This window comes from Pseudoliparis swirei, chromosome 1, assembly GCF_029220125.1.
Source record: "Pseudoliparis swirei isolate HS2019 ecotype Mariana Trench chromosome 1, NWPU_hadal_v1, whole genome shotgun sequence".
Lineage (NCBI taxonomy): Eukaryota > Metazoa > Chordata > Actinopteri > Perciformes > Liparidae > Pseudoliparis > Pseudoliparis swirei.
In genome coordinates, this window is record NC_079388.1 from 10,101,239 (window position 1) to 10,127,102 (window position 25,864).

Sequence of the window (25,864 nt, forward strand, 5' to 3'; positions counted from 1 at the left end):
GGGGTCTGTGCCGGTCTGCTCACCCGCCTACCAGCCCAAGTGTTGTACGTGCATCGGGATCACACCTGGTAGTTTTCACTGACACAACCGGCTGATATATGTGACTGTTTGCTAAATAGGGTACATTCTCGAGACCTGCAATGTATTTCACTTCAAACAGGAGGGTGTCCTGTCTCCAGGTAAGAACACTGTCCCTCTCTGGGGCAGATGTTCACCCAGGTGTTTATATGGGCCAGACATGCTAAACACACTTACATAACAAAACAAATCGGAGGAGGAGGAAAATGTGGGGATTGTATTATTGAAATACTGTGTATGGATTTTAAATTACATTCTTTTTTTAGAGTCCTAATTACATCTTAAAATCAATGGTAATTTTGTTCATGATCTTCTATGAAATTGAGCTGAGATGAAAAAGAACTCACAGAAGGCATTTTGTCTTTGAATCCAACAAGCGCAGAGACCAAAGAGTTGGCCTGTTGGTCTGTCTGTGCATTATTGTTATCACAGTCATTCATATGGCCAACTAAGCAAAGCCAGCATTGTCTTACAAGACATCACAAAGACATTGAAGCCAGATGCCGAGTGCTGCGTATATTTTCAATCTACAAAAAAAAAACAGTGAACTTTTAAAAACAAATCTAACACCCTTTTACAATCATCACAATCGGATTTCCTTCATTGTCTAAACTCCTAAATCCTAGAGACAAACATTTACTGGAGTAATAAAAGTGAACGTTCAATCGACAATCTTTTCTAGGTTTTTGATATATATCGATATATATATATATGTATATTTGCGAGACAGAGTTTGCACTTTTTATGTTTTTCAGGGGATCCTTCGAGCCAATAAATTAACAAATATATATTAAATAATTTTATTATTATTTATGAACTGTATTTCTTTATTTAATAATTATTATTCATTATTATTTTGTTATTCTTATATTTATGAAGGATTATGCGTACTCTTGGGCCTCGTCTTTCACAGACTGTTGGTCAGTTATTGCTCTCAGTGATGGAAGAGTATGCTGACACGGAAGGTTCTTATAAAAACTGTCCTCATCCCACCCGGCCTCGTCCCATGGAGCTTTCCCCTGTATCCAGTGACTCTCATCGAGGATCACTGATCCCTAATGTTTCTAAAAATCATACACCATCTGAACCATTCAACCTACAAACATGCAGAATAAACTAGGCCCTCTCCATGATCACATCGTCTTGTTTTAAAATGTCAATGATGCAACACAAACAGGTCCAAGTTCACAATGAGGCCATGTGATTTTGGAAAGACTTTATTGTGCCGCACAAGTGAATACTAATGTGGTATTGCATTTAGTGCACACAAAACAAGAGACAGAGAGATAATAACACATTGCACAGGAAAACAAGGAATAAAAGTACATTATATAATTTACACATCTTGTCATAAATAAAGTCTACATATCAGGGAATATGGAGTGGTTCATTTTACATAAGATACACAGCTTCTGAGTGGATGTCTGCTGCAGCTCCTGGCGTTGCTTTTGCTTTTACTGTTACTGGAAGTAAGATACGTTTATATGGAATATATTTCAGTTTTGCAGAGAATCTTTACTGATATAGTTATTATTGGTCACATCTGAAATATATCTAATAATAATTACTGTAGCGCATGTTAATGCTCATTTACTTGAGAAAGCTTCTATATTTTCAGTATCATCATTTAGGTCCAAGCTAACAATAAACCTGAATGACCATTAATGCAACATACTGTAAGCAACATAAATGGACACTGACAACTTAAAAGAAACTGATGATTCCAGCATTGGTCAGATTCCAATACTTCCTTTTGCATGAAATAAATAACTTTTCTTAGCCTACTTATACACACCAAGTGCAAAACTCACATATCCAATGTTGCTGCTGCTCTTGAAGATGGACATATCTTCAATAGTTAAAAATGAAAGATGTACCCAACTTCTGGTGGAGACTGCAAAACAGTGATCTAAACCAATCTAGCAAAGCAAGCTTTGTCCATATTTTCTCTCAGGTAAAAGGAGCGATAGCAACATGCCCACAGATGTAGAAAAATATAGAAAAAAGAATCTCCTTCTTTCTGTCGACAGAAGATTGACATAATCACTCCACACGCCAAAGAGCTCAGTTATACTTTGTCCTTCTCGTCTTTATCGTAAACCTGTTGTGCATCTCGTGTTCATGGGCTGCTCTTCATCTTCCACTTCAGAATGAAAACAGAGATTCATTGCATGAAAAACATGCTTATCTAGCCGCCACATTGCACACTACCTGTCCATCCAGACGTTTCTCTTTGCTTTTATGCCTTTCTGCTTATGCCTGAAGAAGATGATAGAGGGACCATAAAGATCACAAGACGTGATGATATAGAAATGGAAAAGCCTTTTGAAATTACAGCTAAAGCACACCAGGATGTAATTTAAGGCTAGTGGTAATAATACACCATTCTTTTCTTTTCAAGTGAGGATGTACTCCAGAAAGATCTGAAAATTCCTCAATTTGTCTGAAATATAGACATCACAAAGCAACGTAGCAAAGAAAGGCCCACGGCTAATAAGTTGGAAGCTGTTACGCTTTCTTACAAAAAAACACTCAAAATAACTACGAGTGCATGAAGTCTAACAGCTCATCTGAACCGGTGCAACTTGAAGTGTTTCTGCATTAGTTACAAGTGGCTTTACATGTTTATTACACATGAAAGCATCAAACTACAGGCTCTGCATTCAAATAGCGAAGCACAAACTGGACTAGCAGCGGTACCCCCCCCCCCCCCCCTCCCCACACACACACACACACGCACACACACCCCTCCCCCCATCCTCCTCGCTGTGGTCAAACAGTTACAACAATGTAGAGGCTCAAGTGGAGAAGCGACTGTGTGATGAGTGTGTCATGAAAGTTAATCCATAAAGTACATCGTTGACCAAGTAGTAAAATAAAACTTCACAATATAACTGCAACAAAAAAATAACGTTCTTTAGCTTAAACTGTAACAGTGTACACAGAACGGAGCACATTAAGACTACTATACACTAACGCTTTCTTTCACGGTGGTCTAAACTATTTTTTTAAGGCATTACAATCGTTTTAACCCCTTAACGCATCAGGGATTCATCTTATAAATGGGAGGGTGGTGTCAAGAATGGCAGCATGGCTCTTATGTTCATTCTCAGTGGTGACGTCAAGTGTGACTCAAATTATTTATTTCACCTGGAGCCAAATCATACATGTTTAATTGTATCTATACTTAAGGGCTGAGATTGAATTAAATTAATTATTGAATTGATTTAAAATGTCCAACGGTGTTGGTCATGGCCAGTGGTACTGTGAAACCTCATTAAATCCCAAATCAGAGTGTTTGTCATCTTTAGACTCCACATTAAATGTTCTACCATTTCTAGTGTCAGATTTGACATTTTTAGTGGAATATGTGCGAAACTCTGCAGCTGCTAACTCTGTATAAGTGTCCTCTCTAAAACTGAGGGTATGAGCCGTACTGTGAACTCTGTGTAACTGACAGTAAGTCAGTGGCAGGGAGGCCATCTATGATATATTATCATGCGACACAGTTCGGCTGGGTGAGTCTCTAAAATATCCTCTTTTCCAAACTGTCCCTCTGAATTTGGGTCCGTCTAGATTATTAATTTAGAAGAGACGTTTCAGGTTTACAAAGATGGGCGAAGAAGAATACAAAGATCAGACTGAGCTTCAGCTTTGACACAACTTTGACATGTTTCACCAGATATGACCTTGAGGATTCTGGGTAGTGTGGTCTTTGGATCAGTAAGGCGACGCAAAAGAGCTTTCGCTTAGTTGAGTTTATCTTTGATGCTTTGGTGCCATAAACCCTGAGTTACAGGGAGAGTGGGGAAGGTTGTTCTCTTCAAAAGGGTAAAGATCAAATTGAAGAGGGGTTGTAACGATCCCCAGAGTGAAGTGGTATAACATGAGAGGGTTACGGGGATCTGGTGTTGATTGTGAGGCTGTCCCAGCCAGCTTGATGCATAAGGGGATGTGCTGAAGTTCTGACACTTCTTCTCTGGGGTAAAACACATCTAGAGGTGGGAGTAAAAACAAAGGTCTCTGTGGGGTTTTAACATCTGTCGTATCTCTAAATGTGCCGACGACGATGGTGGTGACGATGGCTGTGCATGTCCTCCATCGTGATTCTGCCCCACACACCAATCACAAATGTTTCAATCTCACACTCATTGTCCCCGCGAGCTATACGGAAATAGCCGTTCTCTCCCCAGTTCTTTCCCCAGGAGTTGGCAGCAATCTGAAAAAAAAAGTTTCATCAAATTTAGTACAGATTCGCAGTCAAACAATCACTTTAAAATCTATTTTATATTCGAAAGAACAACATATTGGACCGAATTAAGGGCAGGTTTTTATTAGCACAATGACTTACCCAATATTTTGTTGGTGTCCCATCAAAGTTTGTCTCCTCTCCCCACCTGGTGCACAAAGCAGAGAAGATGGTTACTAAAAATACATAAGAGCCAAACAATAGGACACCAACTTATTTTCAAATACAGACGTAGAACCAGATGTGTCAGAGTTGAAATGCTATTTTTAAAGGATGGATGCTGCCCAACGAACATGTCACCAGTAAAGACTTCCCAGGAATGTGTTCACCTAGAGCCCCCTCAGAATGTATTGATAAAGAAAAGCAGGAAGAGGTATAAGTAGTGTAAAGATCATTCATTGTGTTTCCAACATCCTGAAAACAGAGGAGTTATGCCTAGTTGTACTCCTACATCACTCCAGTCCAAAGAACACGGAATTCCTCTTTTCCTCCGTCACTTCCGTACACTGGATATAAAACAGGAAGAAGAGGGAAGGTTCCGAGGAAGAGAACACCTCCTCCTCCCGTCACAGACAACAACAAAATGACAAAATGTCAAAATACACATATGTGAAGATGAACTTCACGGTCAATATTTACCCTTCTTCCTCACCAGCAGCCTTGTTCTCAGGAGACCTTGGCAAAAGGCCCATACATTCCCATCATGCCTTGCACTTTGCTCTTAGCTTTGCCACTGCCAACTTTTATATGCCTGCTGATGCTGCTCGTCATGATCAAAACATTCTCCCAAAGCAAATTCCCATCCTGTTTTTGCACTCCTGGCCTTTCGTTTCCCAAGAGACCAATCACTTGTTATCTTTCATGAGGGAAAGGAATGCTGGGAAATACAGTGGCTGGTCTCAGGCTCTGTAAACTGTGTAGCCCGCCACCACAACACGAGCAGATGGTGCCAACCTTCTAAAACGCAGACACATTACAAATAGTCATGTTAACAAAGATGACAACGACAATCTGAACCAAATTGGAGAATTATGATTCGTGCCTGTGAGTAAGGGCACATTCACACCTGTACAGTATGTGTGTGTGTGTGTGTGTGTGTGTGTGTGTGTGATCCAACATGCATGCCTGTCTGCATATTCATTGGGATGGACAGAGCCAGACAGAATCGGACCACTGCTGATCTCTTATCTGGCCTCCGATCAGCTCACTTGCTCATGCGGAGACAATGATGGGCATACGGCTGTGCCCATGTGCCCCGCCTTTCCCCAACTCCCCTCAACCCACCGCTGACCTCCGTGGATTGATCCTCTCTTTCTGTCCGGTGCAGTCAGGATCAGCGGCCCAGACAATGCCCTTTCCACCACAGTGGACCTCAATGCTCTTTCCACAAACTTTCCCAGGCCCTGGGCTTAAAGGAACGGATTTGGCCTATGAAAACACACTGATGCCTGTAGCGGGCAGGTTGGAGCTCACAGCACCGTGTTCCGCCCGCACTCAATCTGTCCTTAAACCTGTGTCGCTGCTACATCCACACACACTGGCCAAGTGAGTGAAGGATCACAGTGTCAGTAGAAGGAGCTAAAGAGGCATTCAGGAAAGGTGGGATTCCACATCCTCATCCGCAGCATCATTTTACACAATGCATACCTCTATTTTATTGACATGTTGTAGAGATGTAATTACCGTCCACATAGTATAAGCCAGGCATAAGTGATGTGAAACATGTGTATCCACAGATTCCAGGAAGGACATTTCAGAACCGTGCATGCTTGTGAAGTATGTGATTCAAACAAGCTAAGTACACGTTTGAGTGTGTATCATACACATACCTTTACATGCCATATGTCACGACATGAAACATCATAAAGTGCACATGCAAGACACGGACATGAAAAGCTGCTTGTATATGGGTTGTATTTTGTCTCAACCAATGGCCAAGCAGATAAAAGCGGAGAGCCTGTTTTGATAGCAGCACTGAGATGCCGTTTCTCTAGAAACTGATGTTGATGGAAACGCTCAGACTCTGTGGTACACGCAAATGCTCACAAACACACATTCCTCAGCCATCACTAGACACCCAGTGCGGGGTAGCCGCTTATCTTTCTCATTTGGAAAGCGAAACTAATGAGTGGCAATGTATTATTGTCTCGACAGACACATTTCAAAACCAGCTGGATGACTCACACATAAGAGCCCCATCACATATTCACAGTGAGAGAAGGATGTCTCGGACTTCTTAGAGGTCAAAACCTCCCACAGAGGAGAGGGAAAGAGAGGAAGGAAGCAAGGCGGTCAGTGAGTCAGATGGCTAGCGGAGGAGGACAGGGGAATACCGAGAGACAGATGGGTGGGGGCAGGTAATCCAGGTGTGTCGGCTGTCTACCCGCCTACATATTTGTGGTCGCCGTAGTTACTAGATAGACGAGGCTGAGGGGGGGGGGCCTCGTCTGGGGCAGACAGAGGAGTGGAGCCAAGGTGTGTCTCCAAGTGGGAAGCTTGTTGACACATACACTCTCAGCTTTGTGCAAACACACATGCAGGTGATGCTTTGAATCCAGCAGCTACTCGAATGAAACCTGATGCATCTTTAATTAAAAATATATCTGCTGAAAGGGCATCAGTTGAGGATGTAGCAACATGGAGACTTGGATCGAGAGGGCAAAAATGCTTTTGTCTAACACGGTGTAACATGGCATATATATGCTTCTCCTGTCAATAACCTTCATCATCAAAAAGCATAACATCCTAGCCCAAAATTAAAATAGTTTGCTAAATCTAATCCGATTTGTACAGATTTACGGCCATGCAATGATAAATAGGCTGTTTATTCAAAAAAAGACTTTGCACTGCATACTGGGAACTTACCCAGTGATCCTAATTGAGTGTGTGCCGTGTTTGCGGAACTGTGGAGGTTTGGTGAAGCTGACATCCGTGTGTTTATAGATCCCATTCTTATAGACAAAGAAGTCTTCATGGACCTCCATCATAGCTGAAAGAACAAAAAAGCATTGAAAATTAGTGGGTGGATAAAACACACACACACACACACACAATATATATATAACTATTAAGTCAGCTTGAACCCATTATTGAAGGGAAAGATCTTAATCTCATTCAAACAACAATTAATCTGAAAGCAATTATTTATTTCACCAAACAATTTCCAATTCCAAACACACCCAGACATTCGACAGAGCAGTGTGTGTGTGTGTGTGTGTGTGTGTGTGTGTGTGTGTGTGTGTGTGTGTGTGTGTGTCCGAGCTGAACCTTGTTTAATATTCTTATTCCAGCTCAATGAAAATGAAATCTTATGATGTACAGCTGAGAAGTTCACTCTTTTGGAGGGCAACCTGCACCAAATCAGTGTGTGAACCTCCTCATTTTTAAATAGCTCACACAAACACAATACGAGAGTAAACGTACACACCCAAACACACACATTTCTCGGCCTTTGTGTCAAAGAAAAGCTAATATACAAAAAGGAAACTTGACATGAAGCCAATACATTTTCCTGGCCTGCTAAACAATCAAACAAGAAGCTCATAGAGAATCTCTCTCTCTCACACACACACACACACACACACTTCCACATGCCGCCTCTATTCTAGTATGCATGACAATGGTCCAGATGGACACCAGACAGTAAGGCGGGCTACTAAAGAACGGTTAGTTCCAGCACACCGACATGAAGGCTCATTATTTCTGACCAGGTGACTGGGGGTCAAAGTTGAAACGATCATGATGACAAGGTCAAACATGACTTCATCCTGGGTTGGAAACCTAATACAAGGCTGTGTTTGAAAGTGTGTGTCCCTTGGAAGTACATTGTTGTTGTGTTGTTAAAAATAACACTCACTTGGGAGCAAATGTTTACACTAAATTATTAAGTTTGCCTTACCTTGCACAGGGCCATTATCCATAATCTCTTTCATGATGTCCTTTTCCTGAGAGAGACGATGGAAGGAAGAAGGAGACAGAGAGAAGGACAGGAAGATATACGTTAGTGAAACGGAGAGGACGAAAACAACCCCTCCGATGTTAAAAGTCAGATAACAAGATTGAGTCCCGCAGGCTCCCGTGCCTTAATGCCCGGTTTATTGACTTCACAGGCCATCGGGAGACAGGAACAACAGGCTGTAATGACTTTGAGAGACATTAGCCATCATTTAGCCATGATGGATGCTGGCCGATAAAACCACATGTCGGCTGCAGCTCAGTGGCCGACTTTGAATTGGAGGAGATTCACCGAGCTGCATGCAGAGATGGCTTCTGGAAATGGTTTCAGGGAATGTTACGTGATACTTTGTGCTAAAGTGAGGGCAGAGGTGCTTTCAACATGAATGCATGACGAGAAGAACATCATTCATGCAAGACATCCAGCTTTTACAATTGGGAAATAAACATTTCACTTTTATCAAAGCAATTTGTACATTTTGCCTTTAATTATCAACCAAGTAGAGCTCATAGTTTAATTGTGTATTTCTCATTCTGTAAAAATTCCTTGAAACCATGATTCTTTTTAGTATTTTTAAATATTTATATTGGAATTCTTTCCTTCTATAAATATGTTTTTTCTTGCCAAATTGACCACAATGTGAATAACCAACTTTATTCTAATTCGGATCACTCAACACACATATTGACTGACATATTGATGTATTTAACTCACTATTGTAGCTGGAGCATGAATAGATGGCATTGATATTAGAAGTTAAACACAGAAATATAATTCCAGATACACTCTTGAATCTTGATCTTTAGTAGATAATGATTATGGATAATGGTTCATTCACTCACTTGCCAGTACATCCCGTAGATTTCCAGCTAAACTAATCTAACGACAATCAGAATTTATTACTTTCTGCATTATATTTCAATGAACCTTCAGAATCCTGAATCCAACTTCCTGGACCTTGACAGTGGCGAGCTTGCAGATAAAAATGCAACTCTTCATTCATTCAGTGTTGTCGAGCACTTGATAGATTCCCATGTGCATTCACGAAGGAGTCAAGCATGGATAAGGAAAATATGCGCAAACACATACTTTAATGAACACATGAGAGAGATAATAGTCTACTGTAGCACGAGGAATTCCCCAAAATGTACAGCAATTTTATTAAAGCTGCATGTTTTCTGTATAATTCAGTGCTGGTCGGGTGTAGAACTGATGATGGAAAGGTGTCCAGGGAATACCTGTGTCCGCATGTGTTGCTTTGTGTTTGTGCAGTGCTTACATTGGAGGAGAGCCTGTAGGGCGGAGTGGACTGGTAGATGTCGTTTTGGTAGTTGTGTGTGTTGGGGCAGCGCTGGGTGGCCTGCCTCTTCCCCCGGCCGACGGAGCGACTCTGCATCATACAGCGGCCCACCTCCACTGGTGTTTGCTCCGTGGGTCGGTATGGATAACAGTCTTCTGTCACCACTCTGTGAGAGAAGAGGAGAGATTGTAAGATGGGCCACATCTTTAGAAGCCGGTACCAAGTAATGTCAAAACGTATTGCATGTTGCTTCGCTTTCTCGGTTTCTACTGCAGATTAAACATGAAGCCTTTACCCTCTACGCCGGAGGAACCACCAGGCTCCATCCATGCGTCCCCCATCACACCCTCCCTGGTTGCGCGTGTCACAGGAAATGAGATTTTGTGGGGACAGCTGAGGAGTCATGTGACCCATTGACTGGATGGAGATTCTGTCTGATGCCACAGCTAAAGAAAAGGACAGGCGTGATTATGAAATGTCATGCTTAAAACCTTTTTATTGTTCTATATTATTTTAACAATGTGTGTATTGAGGAAGCTAAAATAATCATCAATATCCATAAACTTTTGTCAGGTGCTGGAAAACAAATATATGCACAGATAGATATATTTCAACCATAAACTTGAGGAAGAGGTTTTGTGGTCAGCACATTATCATGACCATGTAAAGTATTGGATTTTGTCTTTTTGAAACAATGTCACCTTACAAGTAAAATATGTCAACATTTGTGACACTTTCACAAGTTTTCATTCTATTTTCTACCATACCATATTTCCCTGGATTTTCGTCATGTATTCTACCTGCAGTTGAGAAAGCCCAGGATGCACCACAGTTGCCCTGGTCCAACGGTTCATGAATCTTTCCCGGCCACTTCTCTGAAGAGTTGAAGTAGGCTGGCAGACGGTCACTCTCAGGACCCATGTTCATCTGACAGAGAGGAAAGATGTATCAAGTAAAATCCATTCTCCAAAGCGCTTTTATCCTGTTCAGCCGATCCCAGCTGACATGAGGCGAAGAGAGGGTTCACCCTGGACAGACCACCATCCACGCCCACCGTGGCAGTGGGGGGTGTTTAGGCTCGGCTACAGAGTGGGTGGAGCGGGGCGGGGCGAGGGGGGGGGGGGTTTAGGTAACGGTGTCGGGACCAGGTCTAATTGGCCTCAGCTGGTCACTGATTGTTAATCAAAGTCAAGTCAATGGAGCTCAATCACCATAACACTCTCACAGACCAAACCTCATTCATAAAACATTAATGTTTCTCAGTAAAAACGATTATTAACTATCACCACAATTTCAAGCAACAATTTAGAGGAAAATAGAGGAAGTAACGGTTCAAATCACCAGCACGGAGTTGCGGCAGTGGAATTCACAATGTAGTTATTTCCCCACAAACTAACAGCTGCAATTAAAGTACTTGTGGACTGCTTTGTATGACAAGTTTGGACCCCAGGCAAATGACAAAATTCTGCTAATCGACCCTCCAGTAGAAAGGATTTATTCACAAGCACTTCGACCATTTGGCCTCGGGTCACTGTAGAAAGGGAAGGAACTTTGATCCCGGTCCTCTCCATGAAAGCATGAGGACGTTTGGTTACATCGAATGCGTCATTTTAACCAACCAAATTCTTTCATGAGGCACCAATGTCACTGTGATTATAAATCCCAGTGCAAATATCTTCCTGATAGCGCATGTTCACTGGAAGGTGCTTCTCACATGCCAAACATATATTAGTCTCCACGAGAGGTTGGACAATCTCCTAATCTCTCCGTTATGTGTTATAACAGAGCTCAGACTTCTGTACCACTACACCCCTCTCTCGCTCTCAGAGCCGGGCTCCTGTGCAGCATTCCTCAGGATAATAGCAATGTATTCAAAGCATAAACTGCCACCTGATATAAAACTATTGAATTTGCTGCTGAGACTTTGTCTTTTTGACCTTGACCTTTCACAACTACAGACACCTGAAACACCTGACCTAAAGGTTTGATAAAAGAGGGGAAATGGCCTGCAAGAATACATCCAAATACATGAATTCATAATTTCCCATCCCATACACAGGAGTCTACAGACATACATGAAAGGTTCAGTGGGACAGAGAGATTTATGAATGGGCTGCAAGTCTCTGATCTGGTTCCTGGCACAGGTAGGGACACGCTGACAGCGGAAGACGGGGGGGGGGGGGGGGGAGATTTTTAGGGTGGAAGTAGTCGTGGAATGCTGGGAGAGCTAAACATGGGGAGTGGGGATGGATGGATGAAGGCATAGATGGAGGTGTGTGTGTGTGTGGGGGGGGGGGGGTGTAGACTGAAATAGGTTTGCTCTTTATTCTCCAGGCAGCCACCAGCCACCATCTTCTCTGTCTTATGTTTTGGTTCCGTCTTATGTAATCTGTCTGGGTGAAATATAAACAAAGACTGAGCGGATCAGAGTAGGCTGAGGTTCCAGCCAGAGACACCATCGTCATCGACAAGCCACCATAATTAAGCGAGAAACGTTTTGATCAGCGCTCTTTTGTTGTAATAGGTTTTAAACCTGCATATCACAATAATATCAACATATCACTCACAGGAAGTATGCAGGAACATTTAAAGAAGTGTCGGGCCACAACAAAACTAACAACTGACTAACAACATGACCTGATACAGCTTTAGTGGGAACAACGAACATTATATATATATATATATACCCACACACTTTCTTTCTTTGTTCTAGCAACCCCAGAATACATTTTGGGGATGAATACTGTCCTCTACCTGCATCTCATTCATGTTCATAATCGTCTTGGAGGGTCTCTGTGTGCCCAGGCGGTAGCGGACACCCTCGTCTAGACTCATGCCGTAGAGCTGGCTGTAGTTGGCTGCCTTCCATCTGAAAGCACAAACCAGGAGGAGAATGTTTTGGTCACAATGTGGAAAAAAATCTTATTGTTGAATATCATGTTATCAAGTATTATGTGGTATTGCATGTCGTGTTGGTTGTTTTACCCGTAGTTGCCGCTGTTAATGCTGTGGATCACGTCCGGCTCCATCAGACAGGCGTTTTGCTCACACTCCCAGCGTCCTGTGGTCCCACATGTACTACAGAGGAGCAACAGACAGAGAGTAGGCAAAGAGTTGAGACCATTAAAAGGCTTAAGCAAGTTATAATTCACATGTTTATGCTGAAGCCAGTGAGATCAACAGCTAAAATAGAAGGACTATCTAAGACATAGACAAATATTCAAGGACTCAGTGGAATTCCCAAATAAGAAGTTAATTGAGAGGTTAATGTCAGTAACTGAAGAAAGTCGATCTTTTAAGGCTGTAGAACGAAGATCCATTTTTAATCAGAAGGAAGCAGAGAAAAAGATGACAGAAGAGATAGAAGCAGGATATTAATGATGACAACAATGTTTACTTAGGGGATGCTCAAAAATAACTTCCAATGTGTTCTTTCTGATGACTCACTGTGAAGAAGTGAGTCATGGTGGAAGTATCAAGATCCTTCTTTACTTCAGTAAAAAGACTTCTAAAAGTAAAATTCCTATTCAAAGCTAAATTATCAAAAATAAACAAAAAATGTAAATGCTTCATTTAAGTAAATTAAGTGTACTTTTAAATGCTACCGGACAGAAAGCTTACTCACACAGATGAGTCACCATGCACTTCAGTTCACCTTCCGCCGATACTTCTCAGTAAATGATTTACTGGAGCCAAATGTATAAATGTACAGCTTTACAAGAGTTCTCTCAACTTGCTGAGTAATCGTTTGAAACTACAAAGACCTACAGGTCTTTTACGAACATAGAGTTTGTAAAAGCATCTGTGTGGATACAACAACACATCAAAACTGAGGCCTGTCTTTTATAAACTTTATATTATCCAACCAGAATAGAATAGAATAATACAGAATAATTATAATGCAGTGATTTACACATCACTTTTCTAAATTTAAACTATGGTGGGTTAACTTTTAGCTTTAAGTTTATTCAGTAGATATTCTTTAGTGTCATGCAGTTTCATAATTTGTTACATATTAAGAACTAATATTATTAGTTATAATTTAGTTTAATATTTTGGGAAACACTTTCTGCATATACAATAAATATGAAGCTACTGCCAACAGCTAGTTTGGCTTAGCTTAGCATGAAGACTGAATTTGTCTCAAGGTAAGTCAATCTTTCTACCAGCATTCCTCAAGTGGAATGGCCTTGGAAACCGCTGCTGGCCTGTATATTTGAGGATTTTTTTTTTTCAACACCAACCCCAATTTTTCATTTTCATCGGTTTCTACGAACACGTCTACCTGTCTCCCCATCCCACCCCCACGAGGCTGCTAAAAGACGTTTTGCCTTTAATTTTTATTAATGTATTATTATCAATGTGTCTCTGTGCTATACAGCCACACTACTACACCTTCAAGGGCTGTGGCTAAACTTCAACAAGAAGCTTCCAAGTGGGACCAGGCGGTGGATCCTCCAGACCGATCTCGATCCCTCCTCCTTCCTCCCTTCTCAAGAAAGATTAAGAGAAAGAATCAGTAAATCACCATCATAATATCATATTTGAGAAATTTTATTATTTTTTTTAGAAAACACTAACAAAACAGCACCGAGAACGTGAAATTAAAAATACAATGACCTCTTTAATGGCAGCAGACTTGGACTCCCTGGTCCTGTCTTGTTAGACCTTAGTGCTGCAACATTCCACACCATTGACTTATATCACATGTTAGAGAGCACAGCAGTCGATTGGCATTTAGCACAATTTGGCATTTTTTTTATCAATATCTAATTTATCGATCTTTGTATTTATCAGAAACGACGATGTTGTACCACAAAACGCGTCACCGCGATAGTTCCACACTTTTCTGTTGTTATTTTAATTTTTATACCTTATATTTTTCCTTTAATATTATCAGATCACAAACAACACTTTCCAACATTGTTATGACATGAAACTATACTTATCGACCTGTACCGAGAACTAAACCCAACTAAAACCAACCAAAACTGTAAAACAAGACATAAAAAAAATTAAAGACAATGAAACTTGTAAACTCAAATGAAAAACCTGAAAAAAACTAATCACCCTGCACCTCAGGAGGAGCAGAGATCAGATCTCGGGTGATGTGGATCAGACGGGGTTGACTACTGGCATCCAAATCCACATCACTTTCTCTTGATCGACTTGTCCTTAACTTCCCACGTAATTCTGTCCTCAAACCATTCTTTTGCAAATCTCAATTTACTTTCACAAATCATTCAATAAATCAAAATCAGGTCTCAAAATAAAGTTCACGTTCAAAAAAATTGGTTCACGCTGCAGTTGCTTATTATTACAGACTGCTCCCTAGCATCTTAGGGGTCCCTCCAGTTAATCTAGATCAGTGCCCTAAGAAATCATTTCAAAGTAAACTCAGAAAATCAAGAAGCAGAAAACTCACTAAAACTACCCATCACTGCTCCCAGTAAAATCTCAGATCAAAAATTAAAATTCTTCATTAAAATCAACCTTGCTACAAAGTTCATATTCATCTTGAGGATCATATCGCACTCATATGCCCCACTCCCATATTGCTCCCAGAATGCGAGGACTACCACTTGCGTTCTAGAGTGCTGCGGCACTTTTCAGCATGCGCAGCATAGTATTCCATAAGGTTGCAAGGCGATCGACTGACGGGGGGTAGCGTATCGACCGACCGGCCGGGGGGTTGACGATTCACGAGACTAGGGAAGAGTTGGGGACTGCTAGTTTTTGATGCGCGCAAACTGGTGGGGCCGGCGCGCTAGCGAGGAGCGCAGACGGAGGCGCTGCGCTGTAAGCATAGACGACACGAAAGGACTGCTGCGCGGGCAGACGGGCGCTGAAAGAACATGCTGAGGGGAGAATGTGGGCGCTATAGAGAAAGTGATAGGGGCGGGTCATGCGATTGATTGGGCTACCAATATGCCATGGAGGCGTCGATCCAGGTCGCCGCGATTGACCGACTTGTCGCGATCGAGAAAAGTGAAGATGGAACCAGCTTCCAATTAAAGTCAGGAATGGGAGCCAGAGCCTTTATTATCAGTAGACTTCTTTTTTTCCTCTTTCACAGAGAGTAGAGTTAGGCAGAGATCATGACAGAGTGGAGCTTAGTATGAGATGTAGTTTGACCTGGTCCAGAGTTAGGCTTCTGCTATTTTAGTATAGTTTATGGCTCTCCAGGCTGCTAGTAGGATCCATTTTTTTATCTCTCCTTGAACTTTTTTCTCTCTCTCAATTTTTCTTAAGGATGAACATCTCCTCCTCTTCCTTGACTTACTGCTTTCTCCCTCTGCATCCTCCTATGAGACGACTATCTGGGCTTTCCATAGTGACATCGAGACGGCCGATCATCTATCTCCTGCCATTCCTACTCTGTGGCCGTCCTGTTCTGCCCACTGTTGGCCACTCTGTACTCCCCACTCCCATCCGCCATATGCCCTCCTCCCTCCTCTCCCTGGCATCTGTCCTGTCACCTACCCTCCTCCCCGCCATGCCACTCTGTCATATTCACCTACATTTGGAGAGGATCCTCCTCTTGCTCTCCTGCAGGTTTCTTCTTTTTCCCCCCCCCCTGTTATTTTTTTTTTTTTTTTTCCGTGAGAGTTTTTGGGCAGGATGTCTATGTACAGATTGTAATTGTAAAGACAAATTTGTACAAATTTGTATTTTGTGAAAAACAAATATACAAAATATTGAATTGAATTGAATTTCTCCAGCAAAAAATAAATACAATCTATCTTGTTTTAGTCGTTATGCTAACCTAAGCTAACAGTCAATCCAGTCAATGGCAGCACGTTTTATCAGTAAGTCTCTTTATGTATATTAATCCTTACTAGATTCAGGTCATATGTATGTATCTATGTGTTTAAATGAAATTCAAACAAGCTAAGTTATTTCATTACCCTTTAGATATTTTAAAGCTGTATTTATATTTTCTTGGTGTCTGGGTTGTCTGACTGTAAACATTATTATTCCAAAGTCGCTCTTTCTAAGACTACCTAGTTAAATAAAGTTACCGAGCTACCAAAAATAAACAGCTGCAAGGTCAACCGTTGTTTCAGGAATATCATAATAAATGTGTGCATGAGTGAAAGAAACCCACCCTGACACACTTAAACACACATGGCAGAGTTTAAACCAGGACCGTCTATTGGCTGTGGAAAGAGACAATGACCTTTCACCTCTCCCTCCAGCAGGAACACATTCAAGTTCAGCACCGGGGGGTCAAAGACAACAATAAATTCACACTGTAATAGTACTGGTCATGCACACAGGGACAGGCATAATGTCAGACACATTGAGACAGGGGGACAGAGTGTGGCTGAGAAAGAAATATGACGGCTCTGAGGACTGTGGCGGGCAGTATTTTACAAATCCCCTGCCGCACCCATAGAGAAAGACACCCTCTTCACCTCTGGGGCCGTAAACACACACATAGTAATACACACACCTGGATGACATGAGTGTGCATTACTAAATCAGTTGGAGCGCATTCAGATATGACGTGTGTAATCTGAGAAACGAGACAAGTTGGCATTGGCTGTTGTCCGAACTAAAGTACATGCTGAAAAGAAAGAGCTGTTTCCAAATCACAACAGATCCTTCAGGACCGTGTGCGGTCGCCGCCATGAGCAGCTGGCGCCGCATTTCAGATCATTTGGAGCAGATAGAGTTATCAGGATGCCAACAGCTCATGGAAGGAGCACGTCTCTGGTGGCTTTATCCCATTAACACAACAGAAGACTCCCACACATATCATGCTGCATCTTAACTCACACTTACACACACACGCGCTCTAATTCCGGTCGTGTTTCCATGATGTCGAGCACTGACGCACTCTGGACAGGAGTTATTTCAAGCTAAAAGACAACGTTTCACAGATTGTGATCCTGATGGTCAAAGAGCAGCTTTTTATTGACCGTATCAGGGATGTTTGGCTCGTGGTTAGTGAAGACATGTGGGAGGCTAGATAACAGTGTGCGGGAGCTAGAGCACTGCTAATGAGAGACTTTGGAGGGAAAAGAGGGAGAACTGCTCATCAACTCAAAGCGGAAGCCCTCTCCTCCACCCTGCAGCCCACTATTCTAAGAGTTGGGAGGATGCAGATGCACATTTGGGAAATTAATAAGTGGAGGGAGTGGGAGGAGGAAAAGGGAGTGTGTGTCCCTTCGCGCCAAAACTGTGGTGCAAGTTTTCAAGCATCCCTGTGTATTGCCTTAACAAGCATGTGTGAGAGCGTATGTGCATAAGACGCTTTTTGTTTGCCAGTGAAAGGGAGAGTTAGCACATAAACGCTGTTTTCTGGTGAACGAGGACATTGGAGGTTATTTTAAGAACAAGCAGCTTACACAAGTCTTTCCTTTAAGAAGAAACTTTCGCCCGCCATTTTTCAACTGCCATCCTGGTATATCTACGCACACCTTCAGACCCTTTCGGACAAACCTAATAAAGCTGCAGTGACAACATAGTTCATAGTTCAGGCCCACCAGATTGAGACAGCAGAGCTCCTGAAGTCAAACAGCTGCTCGTTTTTAAGTGGAGATCAGCGGGGTCAGCGGGGTTTGGGTTAGACGTGTCATGACAAACAGCCAGAGTTCTTCGTGCATGAGGATAAATATAATCGGGATGTACAAATGGATGTTCAATCAACATTGGTGTGCATGTTCACACACGTACAAAGGGTCTTTGAGGAACATCAAATGACACAGACGTGAGAGCACACAGTGGAGGACGAGTGAGGAATTACATTTCCCTTCTTCCTGCCTTCTCTTACTCGACCTCCTCCGTCTCCTTCCTCTAGTCGCTCAAGGTCTACTTTACCTCTCCTTGACTTAACGTTATTTCCACGCAGAAAAATGTCAACAGCCACATTGACTCTGGTGCCCTTAGGGTGTAGAAGGCCATGGAGATAAAAATGCACTTTGCTGTTACTGAGAGCTAATCTAAAATAATGTTTTCAGAAATGCTTGAGGTCATAAAGTGAAGAGATGGATGGAAAATGTGTCCAATTGGAAAAAAAGAATACAAGATTGTGGTGGCGCTCTAATCAAAAGAGTCAAAACAAGAATACATGAGCTCCGTATTACAATATCCAGCCTCACATTAGTGCTCAGAGGAAAGTGGATTTGTATCCACATCAAAGTAAGAACAGTTCAGAGGATCAAAAGAAAGTCTCTTTCAACTGAGGTTAAGTCGACCATGTTACTCAGTGGGCCTCGAGGATATGAACCACACTGTTGCAGGAGTTGGCACTCACAAAAACATCTCGACCCGATAGGACACATTAGCATGGGGCCTGTTTTGATTTATCCTCAGTTCTGCAGCTCCTGTTCCTCGACACCAATGACCACACTATTTTTTACTTAACAACAAATCATAACAGAGAAAGCTTTAAAAAGAAGAATGACCGAGTTGATCAGTATCAGCTGTTCAATACATGGAAAATAACTATCTCATTACTCTCACAGTTAACTCGAGTCTCCGCTCTTTTCACAGCAGACCTTTTGACTTGTGATAGAAGGGGAAGTATTACGAACAACATTAACGATGGCTGCGCTCTATTAAAGCGTCCCAGTAAACCATCACAGTGAGCCAGCGTGAAGAATAGTACCCTGAAACTCAAACAGCCAAATGGTTGAATACCTTAAAAGAAAAAACGCCTGTTACGGCGTAAGAAGTATAACACACAGAAAAGAAAGACAAGATCAGTGTGTGTATGTATAATCATATGAAAATCAATATAACCAAAATATGGATATAAAAACTGAATATGACGCCAGCAGTGGCTTTATTATTTGGAACACATACAGTGCACAAATATATTTTGTTAACCCACCGACTATATTGTCTACTCCAGGACCGATCCCAGGGTTTTTAAGAACACAAATTACTGTGTCAGCATTAAATGTGGAGAAATGTGAGGCACGACACATATACTGTATCACTATAATTTGTTGTAATGGTGCAGCCATAAAAACCTGGAATCTTGGGCTTCAATGTTTCCCTCAGTATATGCATGCAGTGGTTCATGTGAAGTGTTAGAACAAGTAGACACAGATCACAGAAATAAAATGAGGGGAAACCATGTTTTTCAAGCTTTAAGCCACTTAAAAGGACATTTAAGGGAAAGCCCAGGATTTAAGAGGTTCAAAGAGAAGTAAGAGGAAGAAAGACAGGCATACATACCATAAATTGCAGTTCTCTTTGTATGTTTGCCCTGTAAAGAACTTGTTTCCATTTCTTTCGCAGGTGCCTGAGAGAAGACAAAGAGGGGAACTTAATAAAAAAGCAAAAACACAAATGGTAAACAGAGATGCACTTATATGTAAAGCACTGACACTGAATACGATAGATACAGTCATACTGGCCAAATGACTTCACTTGTGTGCGTGTGCATGTGCGTGCGCGTGTGTGTGTGTGTGTGTGTCCAGAGTGTTTATGCCTTTGTGCGAGTGTACAAACACAGAATATATGTGAGTTCTAAGCTTTAGTAATCCTGGGTAGGAATGTGGCGTTAGCGTCTTTCCTGCCTTCCCAGGCTTCCCGGGCCCTCGTCGTACTTTAACCAGCTTAAGCTCCACTTCACCTACTGAGACCGAGGGTTAAGGGCCACAGAAGAAGCATACCATTACGTTCACGATTAAGCACCAGGAAATCGTTAACATTTGTGAGCTGCAGAGGTCCATTCAGTAACTTCATAAACCAACCACAAAAATGATTAAGCAGGGACATAGCATTGGTATTTCTTTTGAAAATATTTTGGCCTATTTCACTTGAAGTTTGAACCCCTGCTTACTGACAGGTTGTGAACATGATCCTGGAGTTGGCACAATGAGGTTTATCTATACGTACTGATTTACAGTGGAAGGTGCTGTCGGTGTGAATCCTACATGGAATTTACGGCATGAGCCGGATGAGAATTTACAGCGTGAGCAGGTTTCGTTGTCTCTGGTGTGAGGCCCAGAGCTGATTGTGTGATTTATGACTGAGACCCTCTGTTACCCATCATCCCCCTCACAGCTGTCTCGCCCAGTCTGTCACAACGCAGTTACTGCAGAGCTGAAGAGTTTGAAAAGTTACTCATTGACAGAGAAGGATTTTATAGAGAGGACTTCTGTTGTACTGAAAGTATGTGAGTTAATGTAACAGGTTACGTAGCATGAAGAAAACGTTTCTTTTCTGTGAGCAAATATGAGAACGTTATTCACCGACTTCACCTTAACAGAAGCTTTGAAAATGAGTTACGGAACAAAACAATCTGTAACTGCAGGGCAGCGATAAGAGAAGCGATCACCTCTTTTCTTTTGAAGCACCATAGCCATCCGACAGGCTCTTGTCGTTGTGTGTTTGTGCACGCACACTTAAACATGCATCAGTGTCCCACCCCGCGATACCCCTACCTTGTCGTCCAGGTAACACATACCTTTAACGACCCTTCTGTCTACCGTCCCGCACCCGTTGTTTGTGTCCCCCTCCCTCCGCATACCCCACATTCCTTCTCTTGACCTCCATTCATTCCTCCATCTACCCCTCCTCCCTCCCTCTGTCTGGGTTAATAAGAAGCCTACTGTTCCCTGCTCTGTTTGCAGGTAGTCTTCTGCTGTCGCTGGCACATCTTACACCTCTGCAATGAGAGAATGGTATGATAACTGTGTGGGGAGTCTTAATGGGGTAGATGGTAAAATGCACTAAATCTGAGGATAATCTGACTTTTTTAGGAGGGGAAGGTCATTTATTTTTCTCTTGCTCCATAACTATATTTTATTTCAGCCCTACCTTCTGAGATGTAATATTAACAAATGGGCCAAACAGACATAAAAAAGAAGATGTTCATATGTCCATAAACTGTCGTACGGTCCCTTATCTTCAGCATTTTTCCTTCTTGTGGGTTTAAGAAAGCAGGTATGTAATTGTAATTGTAATTTTTAAGTGTGATGCTGCTTTGGGCTGTGATGCAGCAACGAGTCTGTCAGTGTGGTTCTGTGCTGCTCTCTGACGAACTACGACAGGCCCTTACACACCTGCAAAACTCAGCGATGCGCACACAAACCCATTCACTAGTGCACTTTGAGGTACCTATGAAAGGTGGCTCCACGCCAAGACAATGTCCCCAGAAGTCAGGGCAGCAATCAGCGACGGTCCGGTTGCAGAACAGGTCGCAGTAGCAGATGGTGTCCAGGTAGGGGACCGTGCACACGTCGTCTCTGCCGGGGCAGCAGCCTCCTCGCCTCTCGCAGTAGGAGCCAAACGGGTCCCTGATGCCTCCAACATGGAGCGGACTGGCGAGCTCCCTCTTGGTCCTTCTTGAGAGGATTCGTTCACCAGTGCTCTCTCCCAACACCAGGAGCATCGCCGCCACAGTCAACAGGAAGAGCTTCATGATAAATCTGTGAGTAGAAGGATATGAGATTTCAAGATGTTAGGTCAAGGTAATATGATTACATATACAATACATGCCCTGCTATAATCAAGTCTCACAATGGACATTTACATGAGTGAGAAAAATTATGTTTGTTAACGTTGGCTTGCTTTTCCCCACAAGAGACACAATGCTTCACACTCCACAGGAAGAGAGGGGAAAGGGTCGCACTGTGAGCAGCATGATTGGGATATGACTGCTGCTAACACCTTATCCACCTCCCGCTGTGTAGTTCACATATGCACTTAGCACCTTACACAGACACACACACACACACACACACAAGATACATGTAAACAGAGCTTGCAGCAAACCCACATGATCCTTGGAGATCCTCTGCTTCATTTTCCAATTTCCTTTCAAGCATCCAAAACAAACAGCAGCTAAATATGTAGATGTACTCAAGAGGAAAGTGATGGGAAACAAGTATATGATGAGGTCTTTAAACATGTTGAATGTTTTTATTTTTCATTCTCAACCCTAACGTCCCACATTATACTATATTTTTCCTTAATGTGTGCAGGCATAATAACAGTCAATCCTGAACTGTTATTATTTTCACTAATGCAGAACTGTTTGCATGACATATACATCCAGGTGCACTACAATCACACTGTAATTATGTATTTTACTGTATCTTTGAGGGACCTGTCAGTGCAGTTCCGAGTGTGAGGGAGGGGACATTATCTTTCCAGATCCGCATGCTATCTCAGTTCCGGAAATAAAGTAATGTCCTGCTGTCAAAGATAATCTGTCACACTCAAGGAAATTGTCTGAATGACCAGACACAGCCCACATCCAGTATTAATGGTCCTCTGAGACAATAGCGGTTATCTAAAAGTAATGCTGAGGCACAGTGACAGGCAGGCAGAGGGAAACCATGCACACACACTAAATGTCTGTATCACACTTGTGCTCCGGCTGGTTACTCTGGTATGAAATGGGCATAATCAAGAAAAAAAATCATCCCATTTGAGTGATTTAAGAAATCAAACGTGTCAATGGATCCAAATAATTTTACAAACTGCTATTAAAGGATTTGTATCACCTGTTTTTGATTTTATTTTGGTCAATGATTTTAAAGTAAGGTGATATAGATCCTCTATTTTTTTTAATTGTCACACTATTTATTTTCTAGTATAGGTGTACAGATGTGTAACATCTTCAATGACCATGACTTAATGTGGGTGTGTATGAACGAGCAATCCACAACTTTCACTCTTAACGAAACGTCAACCAAAATCATCCATAATTATGAATGGTTGCGTGGATGCATGTGTGTGTGTGTGTGTGTGTGTGTGTGTGTGTGTGTTGGTCTCAGGTTACTGAATGTGTGAGTCTATGTGGGGCTGGACAAAGACAAGGGGTTGGCCTGCTGCTTACATAAATAGCATCATTAATTATCCAATCAGCTCTCGGACACTAAGGACCCTCTGCACATAGAGATCCTTCCTAACACAAGTGTTTTGTTCTGGCAGACTGAGCAGCAGTGCAAAGCAACACCCACCAGTCTGCCCACCAAGCTGCTGAAGCCTTTAGGTCAAACTGGACATGTAAAGAAACAGCAGTCCTGATTGTGATGCTGGCGTCTGACAGTACCTCAATCAATAACCTCCCTCTTCAGAGCAACTTACTTTAACGTATGACAATAGCTGATTGTGTTCGGTATAGTTCTCAGCTGAAGCGAGACATTTCATCTGATGGATCAATATTCTCCTTTTAGTCTTATGAAACACGGTTTGGAAGCCATATGGCCCATCAGTGCTCCGGACAGCTGAAGCCAAGCTAATGATCCCACACTGCAGCCCCAGGACGGATGAACCCTCAGAAAGGGCAACCCGCACACACACACACACACACACACACACACACACATATGCATAAAGTGCATACACACATCAAACAGCAGAAGTAGTAGAACTGCACCGTCACTGTCTCAGGCGGACTGTCATCACCGCTTCAGGACCATGTTCACAACTTTGACCTGCTAGATCTCAGTAAACCGAGCAATGCTGTGAGGAATTGTTGATGATGTCAAAAACACAGATATTTATTTAGTAATAGGTCAGTTCACCCAAATGATAAAACATAATAGCAGCACCACTGTAAAAACAGTCTTGATGGTGAACAGACCTCAACGTGACCACAGATACTTCTTCGACAGATGACTCTATAAAAGGTTTTAACAGCATGTTGAACATTTTAAATGTGTTGTAATGTCATTTTTTGTTCAAATGTGTTCATCTCATCATTGCATTGATTGTATTTGGGACAGATATATCAAAATCTGGACAACTAAAAAACGAAACTATCTGCATGGCTACTAGAGGTAGTGATATACTTATACTTGTACTATGTATAACTTTCCCCACTCTCACACGGCTGAACTTTGACTGGTCTTAGTTGGTCTCTTTGTGAATTACACAAGGGGAGTGACCACAAACGCATTGTACAATAACGTTTTTAAAAGAAATCAGTCTCCCACTCTTATTCTTGAACCTTTTAATAACTTGAATATTGTATCCTAATCTCACACCACACCCAGAAGGTAAACATATCGTAACAGTGGAGACTTGACTTACTTAAGTTCTTAAGTTCTCAGCCTTTAGCTACATAAAGCAATTAACCTCATAAGAAATTCTGAAAGGCAGAAGAAATTCTGATAGGCAAAGTCCAAAAATCCCATAAATCATAAAAATACTTTAATCAGTCTCCACCGTACTGTGACGTTGAGCCGGCACCTGCGGGAGTCTGGTATTAAAGAGGGCTGCTGTTTGAAAACTTGTGTTACCTTGAGTTGAGAGAGAAATGCTGCTGTGGTAATCCGATAGAAAACTGAAGTCGTTTGCTGGTGTGTTGCTCAGGAAGTCATCCACAGGTACAGAGGTAAAAGGTATGTCTCTCTTCTCTCTGTCCTCACTCTCTCGCTGGATCTGCTCTGTCAGACTCTGTCTTCTCTATATACAGGCAGTAAGAAGGGCTAACCACTCCCAACCGGCCCCCCTTCACTCTCTGCCCTGTGCCCTGCTTCATTGGCTCAAATCTGTGCTCTCTCTCTCTCTCTCTCGCTCTCTCTCACACACACACACACACACACACACACACACACACACACTTTCCCTTTGCTATCTCTTAAAGCCTTTCCTCTCTTTATCAGACAGGAACCTTCAATATGAAAGTGAAATGTTTTCACTCATCTTTATTTCCTCCGGTTACTTCTTCTATTTCCTTTCTATTTTCATCAATAGCAGCAAACCCTCAACTATATATCCGCAGGGACAAATCTACTTGTCCCTCTGTGGTAGACACTGTGGTTGATACTGCTGATCTCTCTCTCTCTTCACCATCTAGTGGTCACAGGTTGCATGTATTCACTTTAGGAAGCCAGGAAATTATGGGATAGCCTGTTAAAGACCTCCCAGCTTCTAAAAACGTACAAACAGTAGCGGCCTCCGGACGTGGAGTTTTGGAAGTTGTTTCAGGAAGGGCAAGTACTCTGAATGTACTAAATAGTGTCTTTATTTCGACATGATCCACGTGTTTGGAATCTGTTCACAGCATTTGCATCATCACATCTCCTTTCCGACCTGAATGGATTCAGTTCAGGACAGTATAAAGGGTTAACACTTTTTAAACTTGATTTACCAAACTATTGAACGTCAAGGCGTTATGTCATTTCACATCCATTAATGAATTACTCAACTCTTTCATATGATTCAGTCTGACAAAAATAAGTTATTATCCAATGCCAAAAGATACAAAATACAAATTATCAGCAATTCCTAGTGTGAATTATTTGTGTTAGCTAGAATACCAAATAGATATTTAGAAGATTGACATGGTGGTCCCAAAAGACAC

At 42.1% G+C, this 25,864-nt stretch overlaps 1 protein-coding gene across 1 annotated transcript; it reads right to left on the bottom strand.

Annotated features, from left to right (window-relative positions):
• Positions 1–1,279: 1,279 nt before the first annotated feature.
• On the bottom strand, positions 1,280–25,008 carry tinagl1 (tubulointerstitial nephritis antigen-like 1). Its single transcript, XM_056418260.1, has 12 exons — positions 24,798–25,008; positions 21,664–21,974; positions 19,774–19,840; positions 12,568–12,660; positions 12,337–12,451; positions 10,383–10,509; positions 9,878–10,028; positions 9,562–9,748; positions 8,226–8,271; positions 7,193–7,316; positions 4,430–4,475; positions 1,280–4,297 (listed from the first exon to the last, which is right to left on the bottom strand). Exons 2-12 carry the CDS (start codon positions 21,965–21,967, stop codon positions 4,130–4,132), a joined length of 1,428 nt encoding a protein of 475 aa, XP_056274235.1. The 5' UTR covers positions 21,968–21,974; positions 24,798–25,008; the 3' UTR covers positions 1,280–4,129.
• Between the last annotated feature and the right edge of the window lie 856 nt (positions 25,009–25,864).

Excerpts from the sequence above, each read along its gene's own strand:
- tinagl1 (XM_056418260.1), bottom strand. The coding sequence starts at position 21,967 with ATGAAGCTCTTCCTGTTGACTGTGGCGGCGATGCTCCTGGTGTTGGGA. Across the intron at positions 4,476-7,192 it reads CACTCAATTAGGATCACTGG|GTGGGGAGAGGAGACAAACT; the intron begins GTAAGTTCCCAG and ends TTTGTGCACCAG. Across the intron at positions 4,298-4,429 it reads GGACACCAACAAAATATTGG|ATTGCTGCCAACTCCTGGGG; the intron begins GTAAGTCATTGT and ends TTTTTTTTTCAG.